At 42.9% G+C, this 27,318-nt stretch overlaps 2 protein-coding genes across 8 annotated transcripts in view; one reads left to right on the top strand and one right to left on the bottom strand.

Moving 5' to 3' along the window:
- The window catches only part of GNE (glucosamine (UDP-N-acetyl)-2-epimerase/N-acetylmannosamine kinase), a 43,191-nt gene extending 27,754 nt beyond the window's left edge, over positions 1-15,437 (top strand). For 2 of the 3 annotated variants that reach the window (XM_038552815.1, XM_038552816.1), the window contains exons 6-12: positions 3,185-3,272; positions 4,200-4,410; positions 6,998-7,127; positions 7,477-7,698; positions 9,506-9,688; positions 12,206-12,322; positions 13,059-15,437. In XM_038552815.1, the coding sequence (XP_038408743.1) occupies positions 3,185-3,272; positions 4,200-4,410; positions 6,998-7,127; positions 7,477-7,698; positions 9,506-9,688; positions 12,206-12,322; positions 13,059-13,294 (1,187 nt within the window). In that variant the 3' untranslated portion in view covers positions 13,295-15,437. The remainder of the gene's footprint in view (positions 1-3,184; positions 3,273-4,199; positions 4,411-6,997; positions 7,128-7,476; positions 7,699-9,505; positions 9,689-12,205; positions 12,323-13,058) is intronic. The other variant, XM_038552817.1, reaches the window with a different exon arrangement.
- Positions 15,438-22,473: 7,036 nt separating this feature from the next.
- CLTA (clathrin light chain A) overlaps positions 22,474-27,318 on the bottom strand; it is a 44,851-nt gene continuing 40,006 nt past the window's right edge. For 2 of the 5 annotated variants that reach the window (XM_038552811.1, XM_038552807.1), the window contains exons 5-7: positions 25,061-25,114; positions 23,897-23,932; positions 22,474-22,918 (exon numbers count right to left, since the gene is read on the bottom strand). In XM_038552811.1, the coding sequence (XP_038408739.1) occupies positions 22,747-22,918; positions 23,897-23,932; positions 25,061-25,114 (262 nt within the window). In that variant the 3' untranslated portion in view covers positions 22,474-22,746. The remainder of the gene's footprint in view (positions 22,919-23,896; positions 23,933-25,060; positions 25,115-27,318) is intronic. The other 3 variants (XM_038552808.1, XM_038552809.1, XM_038552810.1) reach the window with 3 other exon arrangements.

The raw sequence follows: 27,318 nt of genomic DNA, 5'->3' as shown, positions 1-27,318 counted from the left end.
CTGATCAATCAGATTAGCAGCTATGCCTCCCTTATTAGGCAGAAACTAGGAAAGTGTGAGGAGGGAGGCATTAAATATGGGCTCCCCTTCATGCATCTGTGACTTTTAAAAAATCATATATTTGAATTATTACAAGGCTTGCATGTATCAGTGATGGCATGTATTTTTATGAACAAGTGCATGAATGAGGTTAATGACCATTTGTGGCCTAAAATCTATAAATAGCACAAATTTTTTTAGAGCTCCACTTAACATTTTTATTGTCTCTAATGTCAGAGCTAAGAGTTTCTTAGCTGATTATGGTCCTTGATGGCTGTGTTTAAGATACAATGATTGAATGTGTTATATGAATGCTAATCTTTCATTTGTGGGTACAGTAGAATGCCTTTAATGAGTACTTTAGAGCATAGAAATTCTAAACAAGATGTCCCCTTAATAACTAAAGTGTAAGAAGGATTATTATTAATGAATTTGCTAACTGAGCTAGATCTTATTCTTAAAATTTAGTCCAAGTTCTAATAGTATCCATGCAAATATATTTCTGTAGCTAATGGAAAAGTGTATGTACTTTTGAACAAAAAACTGGACTAGAATCAAAGAAGTTAACTCCATCTTTGCTCTTTCTCTGTTCATAATTGCTACCCTATTTTCTGCTATCCTTAGATCTTCTTCCCTTTCATTCACAACATACTTGTTCCCTACTTCACCATTGAAAATACCATTGAATGGAAATTCTCTCAACTTCATTCATTAAGAAAGTATTTAATAAGCACCTACTATGTGTAGACACTGCAATTTTGGCAGTATACTAGACTAACCAGGGCTGAGGTCTCATGTAACTTTATTCTAGTGGGAGGGGAGATAGATGATAAACTAAAAAAAAAAAAAAAAAAAAAAAGTATCAGACTTTCTGTGTGCTGTGCAGGCTGTAACTCAAGATAATATGATGGGATACATTAGAGGGCATAAGGGAAAGCCTTCTTGAGGAGATGACACTTCAGCTGAGACCTGAATAACAATCTATGTGAGGATCGAGGAGAAGCAGAAGGAACAGCCAGTGTGAAGACCCCAAGGTGGGAACAAGCCTGATGTATTTGAGAAACAGAAGGGCTAATGTAGCTATAGGTGATGGGCAAGAGAAAGAGTGATACAAGATGATGTTAGAGAAGGAGGCAGACATTTGTAAGCCAGGGTAAATAATCTGGGGTTTATTTTTAAGAATCGTGGGAAGCCATTTATGGGAAGAGGACACGATGTGACTTGCATTTTGGAAAGATCACTCTGCTGCTCTATGGAAAGTAGAATGTGGTGGGACAGGAGTGGAATCAGGGAGACCAAGAGATTATTTCAGTTGATATGAGAGATGATAGTGGTTTAGAGTACCTGGAATAACAGGGATGGACAAAAGTTAGATTTGGGGTTTATTAGAGTACTTGCTGCTGCTTGGATGTGAGCAGTGAAAGGAAAAAAATTTTAGATTTTTGGATTGAGCAGTAGGGGTACTCTTTTCTGACACAGAGGATACTGCAGGAGGAACACATTTGGGAAGGGTGGAATTAAGAGTTCTCTAATGGCCATGTTAAATCTGAGATGCCTGTTAGATACCAAAGTGGACATGGCAGGCAAGCAGCTAGATAGTTCTAGGGAGAGTCAGAGTTGGAGATAGAAATTTGAGAGTGATTGGCATATGGATAGTGTTTAGTTTAAGATATTATTAGTTCGTGTACTGTAACAGAGAGACCTAAAATAATAGTGCCTAAGCAAGCTAGATTTTCTTTGTTTCTCATTGGTTTAGCTCTCTGGTCATCAGAAAATTAGTGTCTGTCTTCTTGATGGATGATCCAATTCTTGCTGTCAAGTCCACATTTTAGTCATTGGGCAGGAAGAGAGGGGAAAGTGTCCTTCCTTTTAAAAGAATAAGCTGGAAATTGCTAGTATTTCTTCACATATCCTGTCAGAACATAGTCACAGGATCATATATAACTGTAGGGGAAGCTGAAGAATATAGTCTTTAGCTGGATTATCAGATACTCAGCTAAAAATTCTGATACTAGTACAGAGAAAGGATAATGGTGTACTCTGCCAGAGATGTCCTTTAAAACGAAGGGACTACATGAGATTGCCCAGAGATGACATAAATAGAGAAGAGAATGGAGCCCAGGACCAACCCTGGAGACGGAGCCCTTCCTCATTTAGAGTTCTGGTGAGGAGGAAGGGGCCAGAAGGAAGACTGGAAAGGACTGCCAGTGGAGTCAGAGGAAACCCAGGAGGGTGATAGCATTAAAGCCGAGGGGAAAAAAAGTGATTCAAGGAGATGGTATGGAACATTGCTCGGAGTTCAGGGATGATGTGAACAGAGAATTGAATGCTGGGCTTGCAGCAGGTTTTTGTTGTTAAAGGCAGTCTTGTATATTCCATCACCATACTTATATAAACACATGCCCATTCATCCTTTTCTTCTTGTCTATTTATTTTGGAGGGCATGGCCTCTCTCTGTCCTGCCCGCTGCTCTGCCTTCTCGATCGTGTTCTCAATCCCCACCATTCCTGCCTTCTCTGGGGCCTGAGGGGCATCCTTTCTCTGCCATGATCTTCAGCCTCCTCATCATTGAAACATGCCTTGGCCTCTCACATTCTAGAAACAATGACCCCACACCTCTCTAGCTACCATTCTTCTGCTCGTCTCTTCTTAGCCAGGTCTATTGAAACATATGGCTATTTTCACTGTATTTACTCCATATTGGTCAGAAAGTATATGGAGACAAAGTGAATAGCTGACTGGCTGATAGACTGACCAACCTCACCTGGGCAGCTGATAAACAGCTGGCAGAGTAGATGGAAGTCAGGGTGGATAAAAGAGTGAACACACTAGATGACTAGATGAAGTGGGAGGGGTAAATGGGTGCTAGATTCATGCATGTCATTTATTTTGCTAAATCAACAAGAACTTGATATATTGTCTTTGGGAATAAAGGACCCTAGTGTTCTTAAGTATTTGATACATGGAAATCTTGCTGAGAGGTTTAAAAGCTATAAAGGAGAAAAGTTGTTCTTTAAGAAGACTCATTTGAAGTCTTCTGAGTTTCAGGCCTAATTATGAACACAGCACAACACATTGCTAATTTCTTTATTCTTTGGACATTTCCACTTCCAAATCATTGTAATGTGTCACTGGGTTCACCTAGGGGAGAATGTCCTTCATGTCCGGGATGCTGATACCCAAGACAAAATACTGCAAGCACTGCACCTTCAGTTTGGTAAACAATACCCTTGGTGAGTATATACCCTTCAAATCTATTGATTTAAAAGGGAGCTGCCTTGGGTACCATTTTAAAGCTGTGATCTTTATTTATTTTAAAAGATTTTATATATTCATGAGACACACAGAGAGGGGGAGAGAGAGAGAGAGAGAGAGACACAGACACAGGCAGAGGGAGAAGCAGGCTCCATGCAGGGAGCCTGATGTAGGACTCGATCCTGGGACTCCCGGATCATGCCCTGAGCCGAAGGCAGACGCTTAACTGCTAAGCCACCCAGTCCTCAGTCATTTTAACAGAGCTTTCATTCTACATCCCTACGGGCCCCCTAGCTGCCAATGAGACAGGGCTTGCTAATATAACCCCTCTTATTCTACCAAGGGTTCAAATGGAGGATAAGTTATGTGTCTCAGTTAATTAATATAGCGCTTCTACCAGGAAATACTTCTTTAGCCTACTCTTTTTGTAAATAGTAGAAAATAAATTATTTTCTTTAAAAACAGTCTAGTGCAGCATTGTAATTTAGACTGCTTTCCTTTCTATTTCAATTAATGAGATTTTCCTATATGTGAATGTTTGAATTCTGAAAATATTTTTCCTGATAAATGTAAAGACTAAAAAAGCAATAAGTAAATAAATTTGTCCCAAATTATGTTCTGAAATTGGCTTAACAAAGATAATTTTTCCTTCATGATAGACATATTTGTTAACGGTATCTCAGGCTGGAAATAGTTGTATTTCAATCAGCAGTGGAATCAGACATTCCATTGGTAATGTGCATGTACTTAGTTACTATGTTGCTGGAGATATCAGATGTTGTTATTTGAAAATGAAGCACAACTTTATTACCTGAAGTCTCAGTTTCTATTAGTACCATGTTCTCTGTATCATTTAACATGTATGAGAGAAGCATTTAATTTAATTGACTTTTTTGTTACTGCAGTTCAAAGATATATGGGGATGGAAATGCTGTTCCGAGGATTTTGAAGTTTCTCAAATCTATTGATCTTCAAGAGCCACTACAAAAGAAATTCTGCTTTCCTCCTGTGAAGGAGAATATCTCTCAAGATATTGACCATATTCTTGAAACTCTAAGCGCCCTGGCTGTTGATCTCGGTGGGACAAACCTCCGAGTTGCAATAGTCAGCATGAAGGTAATTTAGTTCCTAAGTCATAACTTCATATCCCATATAAATAATTGATTTTTTTTTAAGTGTGATTGGAAGGTAGGACTAGGAATATACCTACAAATGAGATTGTAATCATTTGCTCACAGTATTGACTTTTGGATCCATTACAATGTTTGTCTATTTTACTAAGCATTAACACTTAAAAGAAAAATTCTCCAGGAATCCTAGTTAGTAGACTTGAATTGACAGTGGAAGACCCCTTAGGTAACCAGAGAGGGCTCTTGCCATTCAGGAGACCTGGAATTCTATACTTTGTAACAGCGCAGATCATGCTGATTACTGTCGCTACCCCCGGGGGAGGGTATCCACAAATGGTGAAGGGAATTGCACCTTCTCTAGAACTCGGTTTTAGTTGAGTGCAGCATTCCTTCAGTTCCTTAACCAGAAGATCAGCACAGTGTTGATGGAAACTGAGAGAGCCTTCATAAAAACATAAATTGTTTGTGTAAAATGATCCCTGATGACTTAAGAATAAACCTAGCAGAAAAACCATTGCTCGAAATATTGTAGATATATAAAATTTTAGGAGTCCATGAGAAGTGGCAAGGATTTCAAAAATAAAGTTGTTTAGGTCAAATAAAGCAAAACAAAACAATTTTCTCAAGAAAAGCTAATGGTTTCCTTTGTAAATACTCTTTAAAAAGCATTGATAGAAGATTTTCTTAACCAAGAGATGATCTATCAGTAGCCAGAACCCTTTGTAGTGGTCAAATTCTAGAAACACTACTATTCAAATCAGGAAGAAAGAGGTTTTCTGCAACATTATTGCACATAATTCTGGAAGTTATGAAGGGCGTAAAAGCAAGGAACAAACAGCACAAGTGGAGATTGTACACAGAGTAAAACAAAACATATTATAGCCAGTATGAATAAACAAGCTTGCAGAATTAGTAAGAAATCTGAGTAAAATAGCTAGATGTTATGATAAATATATACCAATAACTTTCTACTTACATGAAATTTTAGGCAAAGATTTTTGAGTTTTCCTATAAGCGAGCATTTGTCAACCTGACTGCACATTAGCATTACCTAAAGCTTTAAAAAAATATATAGATACCTGGGTCCCACCCTAGACTAATTTGAATCTCTGGGCAGGGCGTCCAAGGCATCAATATTTGTTCAAAGCCCAGGTGATTCTGCTGCATGGGGACATTGAGAGGTGTAACTTTAGGTTTGTTTGCTTGCTTGTTTATTTATTTCTCTTAAGTAGGCGCCACATCCAGTGTGGAGCCCACCTTAGGACTCAAACTCACGACTATGAGAAGTAAGACCTGAGCCAAGATCAGGAGTCAGACACTTACCTGAGCCACCCAGGCACCCCTAACTTTGTTTTTAATGACAGTCATTAGACACAGCTAATTTACCCTTGTAAATGGGTAAAATCCATTAATAAAAGAATGGAAAAGGAGCATATTCAGAACAACCAGAAAAATTATAAGAATTCTCTAAACTAAAAAACTCTGTAAAGGCTTGAAAAATATCCTGAATGGGAGTGCTGAGTATTTTTTTAAATGTCAGCACTTTCCAAATTGAATTATAAGTTTAACATAATTCTAGCCAACATTTTAATGGGATTTTTAAAAGTTTGACAATGATGGGACACCTGGGTGGCTCAGTGGTTGAGTGATTTGCCTTTAGCTCAGGGCGTGATCCTGTAGTCCCGGGATTGAGTCCCGCATCCCGCTCCCTGCATGGAGCTGCTTCTCCCTCTGCCTATGCCTCTGCCTCTCTCTCATGAATAAATAAGTAAAATCTTTATAAAGTAAATAAAATAAAAGTTTGATAATGCTTTTCTGAAGTTTACCCAAAATAATGCATAAATGAGAATAGCAAAGAAAAATTTTACAAAAAGAATACTTTAGGAGACTCTCCTTGACTGGTATTAAAACATATCACAGGGCAGACCCAGTGGCTCGGTGGTTTGGCGCTGCCTTCAGCCCACGGTATGATCCTGGAGTCCCGCGTCGGGCTCCCTGCATGGAGCCTGCTTCTCCCTCTGCCTGTGTCTCTGCCTCTCTCTCTCTCTCTCTCCCTCTGTCTCTCATGAATGAATGAATGAATGAATGAATGAATGAATAAATAAATAAAACATCACAAAGCGCAGTAATTTAAACATCATAGAACTGTGCTATTATTGGCTTCAGTTATGGGAGGTGATTGAAGCTTACCTCCTTAGGATATTTATTTAGTTAAAAAAAAAAAAAAAAAAAAAAAAGGATATTTATTTAGTTGCCTTAGTTTTTTAAGCAAGGAAATTTTGTCATCCCAAAAGAATAAACTATGACCTTTTAATGAAGATTGAGATTAGCTAACATTCACTTTATGCTTGACAGGGGCCCCTGTGGTTTGCTGTGGAGTTGCCACTGCTTCAGTTAGCCATATGCCGGAATGGCTTCCCAGGGATCCCCTGAGCAGTCATTTAAATCTACAGTACTCTCTGTCCTATATAGCAAAGTCTGATTTATTGTGAAGAGGGTCAGAAGATTCATGGGATGCTCCTTGGGTAATAAGATCAATGAGACAGGGCTTGTTTTCTTTCTTTCTGTTTTAGGGTGAAATTGTTAAGAAGTATACTCAGTTCAATCCTAAAACCTATGAAGAGAGGATTAATTTAATCCTACAGATGTGTGTAGAAGCTGCAGCAGAAGCTGTAAAACTCAACTGCAGAATTTTGGGAGTAGGTGAGATTGTGAATTGCATATTCAAGAAATGTTCTTTTTGATATACAGAATTGACTGAGTTCTGTTGCATGACTGACCATAAGGTCACTGCCCTTTGTATGTGGCTCCAGGTCCTATATGTGGGCCCCACGGATGAGGTCTTTCTGAAATACCAGTAATCATTACGGGTACATTGGTGGGGAGCTACAGGTTTAGCTCAGAATTGCCTGACATTTCCTTGCAATCTTTGGTAATATTTGTCCTAGGAGATCTTGGGTGAGTTAATTTGTGTTTGAAACCCAGGGAGTTGGCAGACTTTTCGAAGATTGTGTGTGAGAATTATTTCCCTTGTGTGTGTGGTGGAGCTCAGGTATTTCTACGGGTGGCCGTGTAAATCCCCGGGAAGGAGTCGTGCTGCATTCAACCAAACTGATTCAAGAATGGAACTCCGTGGACCTCCGGACCCCGCTGTCTGACACCTTGCATCTCCCCGTGTGGGTGGACAATGATGGCAATTGTGCTGCCCTGGCGGAAAGGAAATTTGGCCAAGGAAAGGGCCTGGAAAACTTTGTGACACTTATCACAGGCACAGGTGAGGGGAGGATGAGGAGGTTGCTTCAGGAGCTAGACCGTGTGTTGGGGCGCACCTCAGCGTCAGCCAGGCAGCGTGTAAGTCCACTCTAGTGTTAACCTCCTGCTTGAGTAGAGCCAGAAGGGGAGCCCCATGGGAGGGCAGAAGGCCCTTTCAGGCTTTGCCCAGCATGTGCCCTGCCCTGGGCATGCATGTGGACCTCACATTCTCAGGAACTTGTCTGATCCGTTCAGAGCCCTTACTCCCCAAAGCTGCTCGTTCCTAGCTTCTCCACCCAGTCTTTTTGGTTAGTATCATATTTGCCTTAACTCTCAGCTCTTATGCTAGGCAGTGGAGACTAATGAATATATTTTTCCTTTAAATGTCTGTGACAAACACCCCCAGGGGTAGCCCCCTCAAGTTCTGAGGTAGATGACATAAGAAGCCCTTTGAGCTGGTCCTCTAGGAGCTGCCAAGTTGGTCAGAACAAACAACCACAGTGTTTTGAAAATAGTCTTGCTCCCTCCATACTGCCATCTTTGCTGAGAATGTGGGCTGGTTTGAAGCCACCAAGATTGGGAGCGGGCGGTGGGACCAGAAAATACCAGAAAGTTCGCTTATTAAAATTCAGCGTTTCTTTTTTTTTTTTCTCCCTTGATTAAGCTTTCTTGATTGCTAACTAACAAACCTGTTAGTTTCCAAAATTGCAAAAAAAAAATTGGTTCTGACAGTTTTTGCCAGTTTATTCATTGCTTTAGTGGAGGGATGGAATTTTGGAATTGCCTGCTCTGCCATTTTTGCTGATGTCCTAGTTTAGTTTTGGAATGAGGAAATAGGCTCTGCTGGTAGGTGGTTGAGCCACCATTTGATCCCAGATATAGCTAATCTCAAAACTTGTGTGCCCTTAAACTCTACATTACACCACCACCTCTAGGAGCTCAGGTCCTTCTCTTAGTCTCAGACACAGTTTTAGCAAGCTTGGATATCATTTCCTAGATTTCCTGTCTGAGATAGTTTGCAAATTAAGAGGGGTGGAGTTGAAGAGTAGGTGCCACAGGAAGTAACTGATGGCAGGATAAGTCTGAAAAGTAGAGCCTTCTCAGGCTTTTCTCCTTAACAACTCCTAAACTCTGCAAAACAAGAGAGTCACTGATACTCATAATCACTGAGTCACAGATTTTTAGACATGGTGGCATTAAGAAGAGGCAAAATCATAGTTTATATTCTCTGTTTAAGAAAGAAGATGATGTATGATGTATTTTGGAAAGATGGTATTTTCTTGGGTTTCCCCTATAGCAGAGCCCAAGATGAGGACTTAGGGGTGGGTATTTTATGTTGGAGGTGATCCTGAGAAGTAGGAGTGTAAGAGTGAGAAGAGTAGAACAGAGTAGGTGGAAAGCCATTATCCAAGTTGCCTTGAGGACAGTGGGAGCTAAAATCTACCAGAACCTTCCAAGAAGTCTACGGAATACCATTCAGAGTTGTTGACTGGATGACTAGGCTCTTACATTAGTATTGGAGATGGCCTCAGTGAGGAGACAGGCAGTGTGAGTTTGAGGTGAGCCTGAGCCTGTGTGGATCTGTTCCCCACAGCGAGCCAGGTAGATGCAACACAGGGTTGCAACATTAGAGTTAGGGATCTGCTTAAAATATTTCCCTCAAAAATACTTCCAGGTAAAGTGTTGGCCAAGTTTCAGTTATTCAGGAAAAGAGGCAGCATAAAGAACCTTACATTCTAAAGCTTTGCTAAACAGACGAGGCATTGCTATATCACAGCTTCCTGTTTGAGGTGAAGAGCCACCTCAGTGATTATTATCTTTTGCTGTAGGAATTGGCGGGGGGATCATCCATCAACACGAGTTGATCCATGGAAGCTCCTTCTGTGCTGCAGAACTTGGCCACCTTGTTGTGTCTCTGGATGGGCCTGACTGTTCCTGTGGAAGTCATGGGTGTATTGAAGCATATGCCTCTGGAATGGCCTTGCAGAGAGAAGCAAAAAAGCTACATGATGGTTGGTTTTTTTTCTCCTGAGGAATTAAATAGCTAAGTGGTAGACAAGTATTTCAAAGTAGAGATTTCAAAAACAGCTCGATACTGAAGGCTTAGAACTTTTATCCTTCTCACTTCCCAGAGGAAAGGTGGTGCTTCCTCATACCAAAGCTCTGAAATTCCCCTTAGTCCTGACCCATATTAACACTTTCCCCTCCAGTGGTGGGGATGGACAAGGGTCTTGAGCTCCAGGATAACAGAGACAATTTGATTTTTGTTCCTTCAGCCCCTAGCCAAAGAAGTAAATGGATTAACATATTACAGTTGTGAACTCTGAAAAGTCTATTTGAATTAAAGTTATTTCTGGACATGTTATAAAAGTCAGGATGGGTTCTATCTAGTCTAATACAAGAGGGAGTCATTTACTATTATTATAATATACTGTCAAATGCACCGAGAATGATGGCCAAGGAATATAGATGCATATAAGGAGGACACCAGTGTTCCCTCCCTGCCCTCTTCATACAGGGAAGGGAGCGTTAGGGTGCTGTCCGGGGGTTGTGAGAGGGTAAACAGAATTAGCAGGACAAGTTGGGATGAGCCAGGGACGCTTTCGAGCTTGGTAAGCAGTGTGGGTGCATAAAAGGCAAGGTGGATAGAGCATAGCAATAAGTAGGCCAAGACCAGCAGCTAATGGAGAAGCCATTGAGAACTTCTAGGGGAAACACATGATCAGATCAGAATTTTAGACTCTTTACTAAAATGTAACTTTTTGTTTTCTGGGAGAAAAATAGTTGTTGAATAGAGTAGCTTTAGATGGTACAGTTCTAGAGTGATGTCCAGTTTTCTAGGTGGACAGGCTGGGAATATAAAAGGAGGAGCAGGTTGTGGCAGAAGGGGATGGCTCGGTGCCTGTGGGACTTTGGGTGGAGATGTGTAGAGGGTAGCTGGCTGTGGGGGTCTGGCGCTCAGGAGAGATGAATGGGTTGGAGGTGGGGATTTGGGAATCATCAGCCCTGAGGTGTGGCAGTTAAACCTCTGAATGAGACTTGGAGTGAGGCAGGTGTCCGGGTAGAATCCGGCAAAGCAGCATTTAATGGGCAGAAAGGAAAACTGGGAAAGGGTAAACTCACAGCAGCCAGAGGGAGAGTGTTTCAAGGAGAGAGTAGTTGGGAATGTCAAGGGCTGTTAATAAGTAAATCAGAAAAGTTCATTGGCTTTGGCCATGGGGACATCATTTGAAACCCTGCAAACTTTGTTCTTCAATTTCATTGTTATCATTAGCCTCCCTTAGGAGCCTGTTTGGACATTTTTTTTTTTTTCCCTAATCCTCCCCCTGCCGCAACATGTACCACAGATCTACTGTTTATCTGTTTGTGTTTATGTAACTATATGTATAAAAAAGAGTAGGCTTTTTAATTTTTTTTTCCTGAAGAACCAGTTTTTGTCCTCCTGGGGGAAAAAAACTTATCTTAAGAGAGAGCACATTCAAATAGGGGGAGCAGAAGCCTGACCACAGAGTAAGAGGGAAGAAGTGCCTTGAGAGTGTGGAGGTTGTGGAGTCCCCGGAAAGTCCCTGAGCAGGGGGAGGAAATGAGCTGCAGCGCCTGGGTTGTCTGAGAGAGGGAGAGGAGGAGGGAAGGTGTGCAAATACAGGCATGTGTTTAGATGGGGGCAGAAAAGTCAGGGAACCCCTGCCCTGTGGCACCCTTTATCAGAGAGGTGGGCAGTTCGGAGCTCTCCTGGTGGTGGGAGCAGAGTAAAAGGTCTGAGGTTGGAAGCTGAGGAGAGCCCTGAGGAGGAAGGGGAGAGAGCTGGCCGGGCTAGGTAGCAACCTGCACAGTTGGGATTTTCTCTCGTCAGAGCCCAAGTGTGATAGCAGATGAGGAGGAGGTCTGACCTGGGCTGATGAGGGGTGGTGAGGGGCAGAAAAGACCAGGACTACAGATAATAGACTTCACTGAGCGCTGACTCTGGCCAGCATTTAACTAAGTTCTTTACGTCCATTATCTCATTTAGTTCCTTAAACAATCCTGCCAGAGTATGTTTTGTAGAGAAGAGAGTATAGAGGTGATGTGACACAGATGGGGTTGTGCAGCTGGTAGTGACCGAGTTGGCATCTGAACCCCTGGCCATGTCGGTTCTTTAGGCGCTGCCGTAGAATATGGGGCCTTCGCAAGTGATGTGACATGCATCTTGGTTGGATAAAGAAAGGAGATAAATACCTAGAAGTTTCTGTTTCATGTGGAAGTGAGAAGTAAGGAGGCTAGAGGGCTGGATAGGAGGCTCAGATCGGAGTTGAGGATTTTCCAGTTGGGGAAGTTCTGGGTGATGTGTAACCTAGGCAGCAAAAAGGCAGCAGTGGCCTCTGGAGTCCTGTATGTGGACATTTGTGAATGATAAGCTTTGCAAATGTGAAAAGAAAACACTGTCTTCCCACTTGGGGGCCTGCTGCTTGCGGGCAGACTTCGAAGCTTGGCCCCCTGTGGGGCTGCCACAACTGGCTAATGACCACTGCTTCTCACCTCTGCTCAAACAGAAGACCTGCTCTTGGTGGAAGGGATGTCCGTGCCAAAAGACGAGGCCGTGAGTGCAGTCCATCTCATCCAAGCTGCGAAACTTGGCAACGTGAAGGCCCAGAGCATCTTGAGAACAGGTGAGCATGTGACTCCAGGCAGCTGTGCCACAGGGTAGCCCTCAGACTGCCCAGGGATCCCACACATACCCAGCTGCCCTGGGGATCAGCACTCCAGAATGTGTTCAGGGGTGTTTTTCCTGCTTTCTGAGAGAGAAAAAGGGAATGGCATTCAAGGTATTTGGCAGCATTGCCTTTATTAACAGATTTTGTTTTGTTTTATAACTACAAATAAACTACTTATTCATTTTATAGGAAATCTAAAGAAATATAGGAGATTAAAAAAAGTATCACTTCATGTTTACCATACACAGATGAACTATTAACATTTCCTTCCAGTCTTCCAATTTTTTTTATATATAGTTGAGAACCTATGGCATAGTATATAGCATACCTAGCTTTTTAAATTTCAAACTATAACATCATTTTCTCATAGTAAGAACAAATCATGAATAGCTTTACAAGTACTGCCTTCTGTTCTGGGCTACTGACTCCACCAACCTCTGATGTGGTGGTGGTGGTGGTGTTTTAAAGATTTTATTTATTTGAGAGAGAGTACAGGCAGGGAGGGGAGGGAGAGAGAGTACAAGTAGGGAGGGAGGGAGGGAGGGAGAGAGAGAAGTACATTCCCCCCTGAGCCAGGAGTCCAAAGCTGAGTCAAAGGCAGACTCTTAAACCACTGAGCCACCAAGGCACTCCCTCTGGCGTTTTTGATTTGGCTCTCCCGAGACTTACTTTCATTTTTGTTTTCTTGTAGCTGGAACAGCTCTGGGTCTTGGGGTTGTGAACATCCTCCACACTATAAATCCTTCCCTTGTGATCCTGTCTGGCGTCCTAGCCAGTCACTACATCCACATCGTCAAGGACGTCATCCGCCAGCAAGCCTTGTCTTCGGTTCAGGATGTGGATGTGGTGGTTTCAGATTTGGTGGATCCTGCCCTGCTGGGTGCCGCCAGCATGGTTCTGGACTACACAACTCGCAGGATCTGCTAGGCCTCCCAGGTGTGGACGTGGACCGAGACTCAGAGCTGCTTTGTGGAATCAGGCTTTTAGACGAGCATTTCTTAAAAATCAGATTTGGTATTTAAATTTGGTATTTGGCAGGTGACTTTGGCAGTTAATTTTTTGCTTTTCATCTCCTCTTCCAAAGTCACCTTTCCTAACCCCATTTTCGTGGCTGCTGCTCTTTCTGGGTTCATTTTAGCTCAAACCCTGTAAGTATCAGTCACAATCTTCTGTGCCAAAGGAGCTGTCATCGTAGACGAGGATGCCTTAGGGCTCTGCTTACGACCTAGACCTGCAGGCCTTGCCTGGAGGGAGGCTCCAGACTGGAGTGGAGATTATTAATCCTTCTTCCTCTGACCCGAAACTCAGATTGCAGAAGGGGATCCATCCAATCAGGAAGCAGAAGGAAATCTCACTGTGAAAGGCTTAAGTAAACTTTTTTTTTTAAAAACCAGTGTTACTGAGGTATTTTTAAAAGTGTACAATTTGATGAGCTTTGACCTCCATATATACCTGTGAAACCATCACTGCAATCAAGACATTGGACACATCTGTCACCCCCAAATGTTTGCTAAAAGATGTTATTTGTTATTACTCTTGCATAATCTTGAGCAACTTTAGGGACCTGGATGACAGTGGCCTTAGTGACCTTATCCTTATCTTCTTAAGGACAGCTGAGAAGCCACTAAGACTTACAGCCTCTGAAAGGAGATTAACCACCCCCAAAGGATCTTCATTACTGACAGATACCTTTCCATTCAGTAACTTTTCTTTCTTTCTTTTTTTAAAAAAATATGTATTTGAGAGAAATAGAGCGTACATGCGTGCACAAGTGGAAGGGTAGAGGCAGAAGGAGAGAAGCAGACTCCCCTATGACCAGAGAGCCTGATGCATGTGGGGCTCAGTCCCACAACCCTGAGATCATGGCCTGAACTCAAGGCAGATGCTTAACCAGGCGTCCCTTTGATAACTTTTCATACTAATGTTGAGGATGACCCTGGTTTATCTATTAATAGCTGTGTTTGTAGAGCCCATATCTGTGATGTGGACTGTGGCAAAATAAGATTCTGTGCTTTCACTGGTGTTAAGAAGGCCAAGGTTCTTGCTATCAATTTTAATGTCAGAGAACTACTAATACCCATCATTTATTAAGTGCCTACTGTATACCAGGCTCTGAACTAGGTGCTTCATATACATTATTCTAAATTCTTAAAACCTGGGAGGTGATGTCCTAATTTACATTTTATATGATCCTAAACTAAGTCTTGGTGTGTTTAAATGATGGTACCTAAAGCCAAGTGGCGACTGAGTCTTAGAAAAACAGGGTTTGATTCCAGGTCCCTCTGTGCTTTTCTGCTAAGCCACCCAGCCTCTCATATAAAAAACTTGCAAAATGTGCATATATCCTAATTTACTTTAGACTACCTGCAGCTTTAATAAGATGGACTCAATTTGTCTTTGATGCTGTCCCTCGATAAATTTAATCGAATATTCCTTTATGCTGTAGACATTTTGCCAATACAGTATTTGGTCTAATGACAGGTTTTTTATGGGTACTTTTAGATCTAAAACATATGCATGTTTCAGATTACTTTAGGAAAACCTGAAGGTTTCCATTGTTTTGGTGTTAGCATACAAAATAAAGCGAAAGAATTAATATTGCATTTGAAATCCTTCCTTCCTGGTGGGTTAATGTGAAAAGATAGATTGGTTGATTCCTAGAATTTGACCAGCCCTGAAGTAATCTTCAGGTCCTGGTTATTGTTGAAAAATTCCACAGTGATTCCTAGGAAGGAAGCTAGCTAGTCTGCTTGGCTCTCAGTGTCTGGGGTGAGGTGGTATGCTCCGAAGGGGCATCCGTTGTTCCTTGGTGACATCTGTAACTGCTCTGTACACCAGAGTTGCATTGCTACCAAGTTTCATACCAAATATTTGGAAGGATGGTACTAAATCTAAAACCAAATCTTAGTTTTTATTAAATTCATGGAAAGGTTAATATATTCCAACATAATTATTTACTTATAGTGAAATAATCACACATTAATTTATTTTATTGTAAATATTTTTATGTTACTGTTCTGAGCCAAATTCTAAAGAAAAAATAAAATATATTTCTTTGTGGAAATCCTAACATTTTTGCATTTTGTTTTCTTATTTAACTCTCTAGCTAAAAGTGTCTTCCCGTAAGAGATTTATATTGTTGCACTGTTTTACTTTTTAAAGGTCATGTAACTTCTTAAGGCATCTAATAGGAATTTCTTAACCAAAAACAAATTTTTTTGTTAATAGGAAGCATTGCTATATAGCATTTATATATACAGCAAAATGATCACCAGAGTAAGCCTAGTTAAGAACTATCATACAAACAGAACTTTTCTCTCCTGTGATGAGAATGTGTAAGATCTACTCTTGTAGCAGCTACAAGATATACAGTATAGGCATACCTCATTTTACCGCGCTTCACAGATACTGTGTTTTTTACAAATTGAAGGTTTGTGGTAACCCTGCCTGCATCACATAAGTCTATTGGCACCATTTTTCCAACAGCATTTGCTCACTTTGTGTCTCTGTCACACTGTAGTAATTCTTGTAGTATTTCAAACTTAATCATTGTATTTGTTGCAGTGATCGGTGATCTTCGATGTTACTATTGTGCTCTGGGGGCATGAACTGTACCCATAAAAAATGGTGAACTTAATTGGGAAATGCCTGTATTCTGTTCCATTGACAAGCCGTGTCTCCATCCTCTCCCTCCTTCACCCCTCCCTATTCCCTCAGACACATAGTGAAATTCAGCCAATCAATAACCCTACAGTGGCCTCTATGTATTCAAGTGAAAGGAAGAGTTACACATCTCTCACTTTAAATCAGAAGATAAAGATGAGTGAGAAAGGCATGTCAAAAGCTGAGACAGGCTAAAGCTAGGCTTCTCGTGTCAAATAGCCAACCTGTGAATGGAAAGGAAAAGTTCTTCAAGGAAATTGTTACTCAAGTGAACACACAAAAGGTAAGAATTATTGCTGATATGGAGAAAGTTTTAGTGGTCTGGTCTGGATAGAAGATCAAAGCAGCCACAACACTCCCTTAAGCAAAAGCCTCATTCGGAGCAAGGCCCTAACTCTCTTCAATTCTATGAGGGCTGAGAGGTGAGGAAGCTACAGAAGAAAGTTGGAAGCTAGCAGGGGTTGCTTCATGAGGTTTAGGGAATGAAACTGTCTCCATGGAAGTGCTGATGTAGAGGCTGCACCAAGTTCTCAGAAGATCCAGCTAAGAGAATTCATGAAGGTGGCTGCACTAAACTACAGATTTTCAATGAAGACAAAACAGCCTTATATTGGAAGAAGATGCCTTCTAGGACTTTCATAGCTAGAGAGGAGAAGTCAATGTCTGGCTTCAAACTTCAGAGGACAGGCTGACTCTCTTGCTAAGGGCTAACGCAGCTGGTGACTTAAGTTGAAAGAGTGTTTGTTACCATTCTGAAAATCCTAGAGCCCTTAAGGATTATGCTCAATCTACTCTACCTGTGCTCTGTAAATGGAACAAAGCCCAGATGACAGCACATCTGTTGACAGCATGGTTTGCTGAATATTTTAAGCTCATTGTTGGGACCTGCTCAGAAAAAAAGATTCCTTTCAAAATATTACTGCTCATTGACAAGGCATCTGGTCACCCAAGAGCTCTGAAGGAGATGTACAATGACATTAATGTTGTTTTCAAGCCTGCGAACAAAACATCCACCCTGCAGCCCATGGATGGAGGAGTCATTTCAACTTTCAAGCCTTATTAAGAAATATGTTTCGTCAGGCTATGGCTGCCATAGATGATTCTTCTGATGGATCTGGGCAAAGTTAATTGAAAACCTGGAAAGGATTCACCATTCCTGATGCCATTAAAATCTGTGAGGTGCCTGAGTGGTTCAGTTGGTTGAGTGTCCCAACTCTCAGCTCAGCTCTTAATCTCAGGGTCGTGAGTTAAAGCCCCATGTTGGGTTCTGTGCTGGGTATGGAGCCTACTAAAAAAAAAAAAAAGAAAAAAAAAAAGATTCATGGAAGAGGTCAAAATATCAATATGAGGGGCGCCCGGGGAAGCTCAGTCGGTTAAGCTTCTGCCTTCAGCTCAGGTCGTGATTCGGGAGTCCCAGGATTGAGCCCAGCACTGGGCTCCTTGTTCGGCTGGGAGCTGACTTCTGCCTCTCCCTGCTCATGCTCTCTCTCTCGCTGTCTCTCAAATAAAATACTAAAAAAAAAAAAAAAAAAAAACATGAACAGCAGTTTGGAAGAAGCTGATTCCAACCCTCACAGGATGACTGAGGGGTTCAAGACTTTAGTGGAGGAAGTAAGTGCAGATGTGATGGAAATAGCAAGGGAACTAGAATTCGAAGTGGAGCCTGAAGATGTGTCTGAATTGCTATAACCTCGGGATAAAACTTTAATGGGTGAGGAGTTGCTCTTTATGGATGAGCAAAGAAAGTGGTTCTTGAGATGGTATCTACTGCTGGTGGAGATGCCGTGAAAGCTGCTGGAATGACAGAAGCAAATTTAGAAATTACATAAACTTGGTTGATAAAGCAGCAGCAAGGTTTGAGAGAACTGACTCCAGCTTCAAAGGAAGTTCTATTGTGGGTAAAATGCTGTCAAACAGCATCAAACGCTACAGAGCAATTGTTCATGAAAGGAAGAATCTACTGATGCGGCAAACTTTACTGTTGTCTTATTTTATGAACTTGCCCCAGCTGCCCCATCTGCCCCAGCCTTCAGCAACCACCACCCTCACCAGTCAGTGGTCATCAACTTCGAGGGTAGACTCTCCACCAGCAAAAAGGGAACTCACTGAAAGCTCATGATGGTTAGCATTTTTAGCAGTTAAGTATTTTTTAATTAAGGTATGTACATTTTTTAGACACAATACTATTACGTACTTCACATATTACAGTATAGCATAAACAATGCACTGAGAAACCAGAAAATTCATGACTCACTTTATTGCAATGGTCCCTCTTGCAGTGGTATGGGACTGAACCTACAGTACCTTCAAGGTAGGCCTATTATTAACTGTAATTGCCATGCTGTACCTTACTTCCCCATGGCTTATTTTAGAACTGGAACTTTGTTGCCTCTTGACTCCCTTTACCCATTTCACCTATACCCTCCCTACCCCTCACATCTGACAACCACCAGTTTGTTACTGGTTCTCTGTATCTATAAGCATGGCTGTTGCTTTTTGGTTTTCAGATTCCACACACAAGTGAGATCACACAGTATTGGTCTTTCACTGACTTTGCCCTCAAGGTCTATCCATGTCACAAATGGTAATATTTCATTCTGTTTGATGGCTAAATAATATTTCATTGTGTACTTGTGTATATACAGAAAAATACATACATACACATTTTCTTTATTCATTTATCCCCTGATGACACTTAGGTTGTTTCCATATGTTGGCTATTATAAACAATACTGCAGTGAACATGGGGGTGCATTTGTGTTTTCAAGTGAGTCTTTTCATTTTCTTTGGAAAAATACCCAGAAGTGGAATTGCTGGATCATATGGTAGTTCTGCTTTTATTGAATTTTTAAAGATCATTTATTTTAGAGAGTGAGAGTGCAAGTGTGAGTGGGGGGAGGGGCAGAGGAGAGAATCTCAAGCAGACTCCCCACTGAGCATGGAGCCTGACTTGGGGCTTGATCTCAAGACCCTGAGGTCCTGATCCCTGCTGAGATCAAGAGTCAGAGCTTAACTGACTGAGCCATCCAGGTGCCCCTGGTAGTTTTAAATCTTTGAAGAACCTCCATACCATTTTCCACAGCGGCTGCATCAATTTGCTTTCCCACCAACACAGCACAAGGGTTCCCATTCCTCCACATTCTCACTGACACTTGTTTTTTATAATAGCCATTGTTAACAGGTAAAAGGTGATGTCTCACTATGGTTTTGATTTGCATTTCCCTGATTAGGGATATTAAGCATCTATTCATCTGCTGGCCATCTGTGGATCTTTAGAAAAATGTCTACTGAGATCCCTTGACCAATTTTTAATTGGATCTTTTTGGTTTGTTTTTGCTATTGAGTTATGGGAATTTTAAAATATATTTTGGACATTAACCCCTTATTAAATACGAGTTGCAAATACTTTCTCCCACTCATTAGGTTGCCTTTTTGTTGGTTTCCCTTTGCTATGCAGAAGCGTTCTGGTTTGATGTAGTCCTACTTGTTCATTTTTGCTCTTGGGGTCAGATTAAAAAAATCACCGAGATTGATGTCAAGGAGCTTACTGCCAATATTTCAGGTCTTACCTTCAAGTCTTTAATCCACATTGAGTTAGTTTTTGTGTGGTATAAGATAGTGATCTAATTTTCTCAATATCATTTACTGAAAAGACGGTCTTTCTTGTTTTTTTTTAAGATTTTATTTATTTATCCATGAGAGACACACAGAGAGAAAGGCAAACACATAGGCAGAGAGAGAAGGCTCCATGCAGGAAGCCCAATGTGGGACTCGATCCCGGTACCCCAGGATCACGCCCTGAGCCAAAACCAGACACTCAACTACTGAGCCACCCAGGCGTCCCAAGACGGTCTTTTCTTGATTATATATTCTTGCCTCCTTTGCCATAAATTAACTGACCATATATCCATAGGTTTATTTCTAGACTCTGTTCTGTTCCATTGATACAGGTCTGCTTTTATTATTTATTTTTTCAGGTCTGCGTTTATGCCAATACTATACCGTTTTGATTACTGTAGCTTTGTAATACAGTTTGAAATCAGGGAGCATGCATGATGCCTCCAGCTTTGTTCTTCCTCAAGATTGTGTTCGCTATTTTAGGGTTCCACACATTTTAGGATTTTTTTTTTTATTTTAAGATTTATTTATTTGGTGGGGGAGAGGGAGAGTCTTAAGCAGACTACATACTGAGCACGGAGCCTGATACAGGGCTTGGTCTCACAACCCTGAGATGAAACCAAAGGTTAGTCACTCAGGCACTTAGGATTGTTTTAAAATATGCCACTGAAATTTTGAGAGATTGCATTGAATCTGTAGGTTGCTTTGAATATTTTAATAATATTCTAATCCATAAATATGCAACATCTTTCCATTTGTTTTGTCTTCAATTTCCTTTGTTAATGTCTAAGGGTTTTTAGTGTACAGTTCTTTCACATCTTTGTTTAAATTTATTCCTGGGTATTTTGTTCTTTTTGATGCCATTATAAATGGGACTATTTTCCTAATTTCTCTTTCTGGTAGTTTGAGTATATAGAAATGCAAGAGATTGCTGTATATTGGTTTTGTGTCCTGTAACTTTACTGAATTTATTAGTTCCAAGTTTCTTGGTCTTTACGGTTTTCTCTATATAATGTCACATTATCTGCAAAGACTGACAGCCTTTTGTTTTTCTTGCCTAATTACTCTGGCTAGAACTTCCAATACTATGTTAAAATTTGAAATTTGATATTAAAAGCAAAGTGGCCCAAAGAAGTTTGAAACTAAATGCTGAACACTGAGTTGCTGTACTAACTCCTTTTTATGGAGCCCCATGTGGGTAATGGAAGAATCAGAAACAATTTCAAGTTATTGCTACTGTGGAACAAACCACCTCAAAACTTAAGAAGTTCAAACAATAATCCTTTTTCTTATGGTTTCTGTGGATCAGGAATTTAGCAAAGGCTCTATTTGGCAGTTCTGACTCAGGGCATCTGATGCAATTGCAGTGACAGTGGCTAGAGCCGGAATAGCATGAAGTTAGAGCTCTAGGAACTGGCCAGGTATTTGTTTGTTGTTTCAGGATCTCACCGTGTGGGCTGGTTTGGGCTTTCTCACAAATGTGGCTTCAGGGTGATATTTTTACACGGTGGTACAAGGACTACTGGCCTGTGTAGTTTGCATGTTCCAACAAACCAGCTGTGAGCTTGTTGCGTTTTATGGTCTGGCTGTGGAAGTCCCCTAACAGTACTTTTGTTAATACTAACTAGTCCCCTTTTGATTGGGGGAAGGTCAGATTTTACTGATCTTTTACGACTGCCACATCTACTCTCAAGAAGCCCATCTGGTGTAAGAGGCAAGACAGTACCAAAAGGTAAGGTGCCCCAAGTAGAGGGCCATGGGAGCTCACGGAAGGCATTGGTGGAGGTTACCTTTGAGCTGTTCTTAACCTGGCTGGAAGGGCATTAGCAAGGCCCAGAAGTGGCTAAAGGGAAGGAGTGAGCTAAGAGGCCAGAAATGTGAACCAGATCAAAGAATGCCCAATTAAGCAGCTTGGGGGGAGGGGGGAGAGACACGGGCATAAAAGTAATGAAGGCTCCTTTCCCCTACAGATATAATTACCATAGGAAAGATGGTGGATTTTCCTTCTTGCCAATACCTACCCTTCTCCTGAATGGCATTACAGGAATTTACATCAGTCTCTAACTTAGGAATAACACCAGATAGCTATAAGCAGATTTCTGATTTGGCTTTGCTTGAACCATCACCTAAAATGTGACAGGATGAAGACAGAACACATGTGTTGAAGCCCGAATGAAGCATAATCTAAGTGGTACCCACTGTATATATCAGTATGGTCCAGAACGGTGACGGAAATGTTCTCTAACATGTCCTGTGCAGTTGCGATGCTATCTAACCACATGTGGCCATTGAGTGTATGAGATCTAGGCCTAGAAATGTATTTTAAATTTAAATAACGACGTGAGCTTAGTGTATTGACCAGTAAGTCCTAGTTGAAGGATCTGAACTGAAGTACGAACAGTTGCTATGGCTAGCACAGACCCCAACATATGCTGCAGGAATCCAGAGTAATGGGATTAGCCACAAAATAATGCCATCCTGATTCAAGTTTACTGGCTGAATCCGAAGGAATTCTATATCCAGAGAGACCCCTGTTGAAAAATACTATCCAAGGCCCTGAAGTAGGGACAGTGAGTGACAAGCACCAGCTGGGAGAAAATGGGTTGATGAGAGGCACAGCTCTAACCTCTCGTTGCCCACTTGAGATAATTTTTAGCCATGGAACTCCCTTTCTCCAAATGGAGACTCCCAGAGAATCCTACTTGAACTTTTAGTTCAAGGCAGGGATGGTCAAAAGGCTTGGCCACCTCAGTCCTAGAAATTAACTGGAAATTTCATCATCTCCAACCTGCAGTAGGACTTGAGATCAGTAATGAAGCTTCATGTTTATTGTTTGAAACAAATTTATTCTGAGAATAATGCACAAAAGTAGAGGTTGAGGCTACCTTTGGGAGGCTTCCCCCCTCTTTTCCTCCCCCTCCTCTCTGCCTGCCAGGGAGAACACAGCTGAAGGAAACATGCAATCACAAACAATGATCAACTCTAAAGACAAAAGGTTTGGTCCAAAAGAACTCAACATAATTAATCCAATTACTGTGAAGAGCTTCACTGAGTAGGATTAAGATATTGCAGATGTAGTGTTTCCACAGGATGGCTCTTCAGTGCACCAAGGGGGCCTGCTTGAGGGAGATGAGGACAGAGCGCATGCGGGAGACATCTTTGGCCTGCTTGCTGGACTTGGGGTTAAAGTCACACAGCCGGGCCACCCGTTCCCACTCAGTGCCTGGGGACGACTCGTCTATGTCGTTTACAAAGGCTTCTTCTGCTGCCCTGGAAGCAACAACAGAATATGTTGGTTTAATGCAGAACCCCTTGTGAGCTCCCTGGCGGCTGCCTCGTTATAGAATTGACTGCCTCTTCACGCCTGACTTAATGGCATTCTGGTTTTCCAAAGAGTAACAGCCCCTGGCTCAGGTCAGACTTGGGAGCAGGCTCGGGGCCAGTTCTCCTAGGCACGGAGTGCCCGGACTGCTGTGTAAAATGTTGGAATACAGGTGTTTGGTTCAGGGCTCACTCTCTCTCTGTCTCTGTTGGTACAGAGCATTAAAAAAGCAAGTCCTTAGCCAGCTATGCACTGCCTTCATCAACAGGAGCAAAGCAGCAAGCTGGTCAAGAAAGTGAACGGTAGTTTCTGTTGGGCTCTGAGTTTCAAGTGAATTGAGACACTTCTAAAAAGCCCACCGGTCACAGCACGAGAGCCTCTGGATTTATTCCTAAGGCTGGAGAGAAACAGGGCAGATCAAAAGGAGTTCAAGACACAGCTCCCATGCGAGCAGGCACTAGAGACTAAAGCCATTCTGGAAGGGGGTTTGTTGGGACATTCTCCAGTTCAGCTGAAAGTTGACCAATTTCCCTCCAGCCAGGTTCCTTGAGCCCCTCATGGCCCGCTCAGGAAGGGGTGGGCGCCTAGGGGCTGCAGAGCCAATCAGTGTTAGCCACTCTGTGGTAAGCTGCTGCTCCCACGTTCTTTCTCATCACGGTCAGCCCACCCCCAGTTGGGAAGGAACTGGTGGTGGGAGCTACACCCGGAAAGGACAGTGGAAAGAGGAGGAAAGACACACTCTATTCATCTACTCCAACAAGCATCACGGGCAAAGCGAAAGCGATGGAGATGACTGGTCTGTGGGGACGGAGGGGTGGCACTCTCACAGGGATGGCCGTGGCAAACACTGCTGAAGCCCAGAGCCACTACAACACTGCGACTTCATGGCACACACAGTTAGGGGCAGTGAGAAAGGTTTACTTAACTGTTCTAGGCTGTAGCAAGGATGGTTTATGTTTGTGCTTAAAGGTGAAGAAAAGAAACGAGAGAAACTTTAGGTCAGATATAGAAAATGAGAATGAGCTCAATGCAGATGGGTCAGTAAAGCTAGACATGCCCTTGCCACTCCATCTACACTTGGGAACGTGCAGCTGGCTTTGCTGGGCCACCCTGCTGCCCAGCAAACCCAGACTCGACCTTTCCAGTCTCCATTTCTACTCCAGAGAGAATGTGCAAAAAATCAATCCAACACCACCTGTAAGTCCAGCATTTCACAAATCTCATTGCAAATGCATCTGGGGACCCAGGAAACCCCAACTCTGTATTCTAAAGGGAGGAGCATGTCAAGGTCACGGGCCCTACGCAGCTCTATGGCCATGAGCCTACCTTCCACCCTGCCCTGCAAGTTGTCCTTCCTTCTACCCTCGTCTCCTTTGTATCAAAATTGAGTCCTAATTTTTGAGGAAAACAGCAGCAAGAATTGTCTCCAAGTCTTCTCTGGCAATACTGTTTTGAAAATAAGAGTCCTTAAGTATTTTTCCAAGAAGATGCAGTTTTCTTTGGGGGGAAAAGCCACAGTGGCCCCTTACCAGACAGCTTTGGCTAGCTCGGCTTAAAAAAAAGCTGGGGATTTTTTTGTGCCCAAGTGGGGAGACAGGCATCAGAAGCGGGCCACTAAACCATTTCCAACCTAGAGAAACCATTACAGACCACCCCCCACCAGGAGACAACCTCCTCTGCTCGCAAGGGAGAAGCAACCAATCCCACATGTTCAAAATAACCAATGTAGAAAATACTGCCCTCACTGGCTCCCAAGCCTGGAGGCAGCAGTGGTGGCAGCAGAGCTTAGAGCCCACCCCAGGCCCAAAGCCTTCCCCAACAAGGTCACAAATGACCCACATTTTAAAAGGGAATCTGCTTCCTTCCCTCCAAAATCCTGAATGTGATAAAAGGCTATCAGAGTTAAAGGGAGTCACACTTCTGCAAGACAATCGATAGATCATATCCCTAACTTTATAACTCTTAGGCAGTCCGCAGAGTGCCAACTGGAAGTAATTTAGAAAGCAAAGAAACTTGTGACATAACAGGAGCATTAACTCTAAACAAAAGGTAGAATCAAAACAGGAAAAGGAATTAGTTTTGCAACATACACATAACCAATCACGTCAGCGAAGGGTTGTTTGTAGAAAGCTTCATCTGCCACCCTAGACAGCAAGAGGTCCAAAAGGCAGGCAAGCAGGCAGGAAAAAAGAGAGAACATTGAGAAGCAGAAACATCTCACATCCATAACAGAGGCACGACTGTGCTCCGGGGGCTGCTCCCGAGGCTCCGCGCGGCGGAGGGGCCTTCTGGGGACGCTCCTGGGCGCGCCCTGCCACCTCCTGCCCGGCCTCATCCCAGCACGAGCCAGCACGCCTCAGCACCCACTTCCAGGGAGGCCCTTCCAGAGCTACCGTGTCCATTCCGTCCAGTCCTCAACCCCGGCAAGTGAGGGCGCGGCGTGCTCATTGACACTTGCCAGGGAACGGAGCAGGCGGCCTGGGGAGGAAGTCGCCTACCCAAGGCAGCCTGCGGGCGCTTTCCACTGGCAGCGCCGCCGCTTCCCAGCTGCCTCGGTCCGCCTCACCAGGCTGGAGCGCTGTGCCCCAGGCCACTTCTATCTGGGGAGTATCTGCCTACTGCTTCCCTACTCTGACTGCATGGGATCAGTTTTCAGCATCCTGGGAACAGAGGTGGATTTCAAAATCCCCACCTTAGAGGAAAAAGCTGCTGGACACAAGTAGTCTAGAGGAAAGAACTGCAGCCGGTTCTGGCTCCGGCTTCCTGTCTGTCCCTGAATACCCTGGTCCGTCTGCTCAGTCCATGCCAGACCTGATGCTGTCACAAGGGGTAGCCCAGAAACCAGAACTTCACTTAACCCTTGTACACCAATAATGGATCAAAACGGCAGGGCTCGGGGACAGAAAGGAAAGGGGGCATGCTGGGTAGAAGCATTTCTACCCCAGAGGACAGGCGCGCTTAGACCTTGTCACCCCAGGCTGAATCCCTGGGACCAGCCAGCCCACCCCCTCCACTGTGGGTGAGCAGGAAACCTGCCCCCAGGAGTCTTACCCTGTCCTTTGCCAGGTCAGTTTGGGGCACAGGAGTGGAAGGGACATTTTTAAGGACCATCAATGCCTGCTCATTAACCTAGGCTCACACATTTATTTGAAGGAAAATTCTAGTAATTTTATTTCAGTTTATTTTTAAACTCACACATAGCCTTCCTTCTTTCCCGTTTTGGCTTATACATAGGTGGTGTTTTGTGGAAATTTAAAGAAAGCAAAAAGAACAGCCTGATTGTAACTCTAAGTGAGTCAGCAGGAAAACAGTTGTTTGTGGGCAAAATGAGTGGGTGGGAAAGGAAAGGCAGGCCACCTTGTAAACATAATCCTTCTAGTGTACACAAAGGGCTAACCCTAATCAATTTCAACTTGTGCTTGCTTCTACTGGAAGAAAATAAAGGTTGAAGGACTCTGGTCAAGACATCACTAAGACAACAAAAGCTTGAATGACAGGCTTTTGCTCCTTTGCAGCTAGCCCCCAGACTAAAGAACTTGTCACTGACAGCATAGCCCCATTACAGACAAATGGAACAAATGGAAAATGATGACAAACATAGGCGGCCTCTCTACCTGTTTGTTCTTCACTCACCAGAGGGGCCTGCAAGCAGCAATCCTCAGGGAAGCCTGTGGGAAACGGGAGGAGGAACGTGGGCCTGACCACAGGGTGCTCAGGAGGCGACACACATAAAGAGCCCCCGGTGGGCATGGAAAAAATGTTTGCCATCACTGAGAATCATGGATTCCCCAAACTTTTGTAAGTCTTGAAAGAGGTGAAAAGTTAGCACCAGAGCTACCTGTAAAAGGGGAAATGTTTCTGTCACGGTTTGGAAGGGAACATGGTCTGGGGTCTCAGGTAAACACTGTTATGACTGGCTCCCATGGAGATTTTTTTCCCCCACAAGCTGTCACTAATAACTCATGGCTCTTCTGAAGCGATACTTGGGCCCCAAGTGGGGATTAAAGAAAAGCCAAACTGAGGAGGGACACCAGACTACAGATGCCATGAAGGCAAGATGTGTTGACTGTCATCTGCCTACTGCCCAGCACCATGCCTGGCACACGTGTGCTGATTTAGTTCAGGGTACCTAGAAGGCAGGAGGCCTGATGCTATACCCTCATAAAAACAGGCCCTCGCTACCTACCACATTTCTTCTTTCAAACTGCTCTGCCTCCCTCACCTTTGGGGTTCCTTTAAACATCCAGCTGCTGCTAAAGTCATCCAGAGAAAAGGACACATGCTTGAAATGAGCATTCTTCTTTTACTCCTAACATTCGCTATTTACCTATAGACACAGTGCCTTTAC

Source organism: Canis lupus, chromosome 11 (assembly GCF_011100685.1).
Source record: "Canis lupus familiaris isolate Mischka breed German Shepherd chromosome 11, alternate assembly UU_Cfam_GSD_1.0, whole genome shotgun sequence".
NCBI lineage: Eukaryota > Metazoa > Chordata > Mammalia > Carnivora > Canidae > Canis > Canis lupus.
The sequence above is the reverse complement of the archived record's forward strand: the minus strand, read 5'-3'. Positions and strand labels throughout refer to the sequence as shown.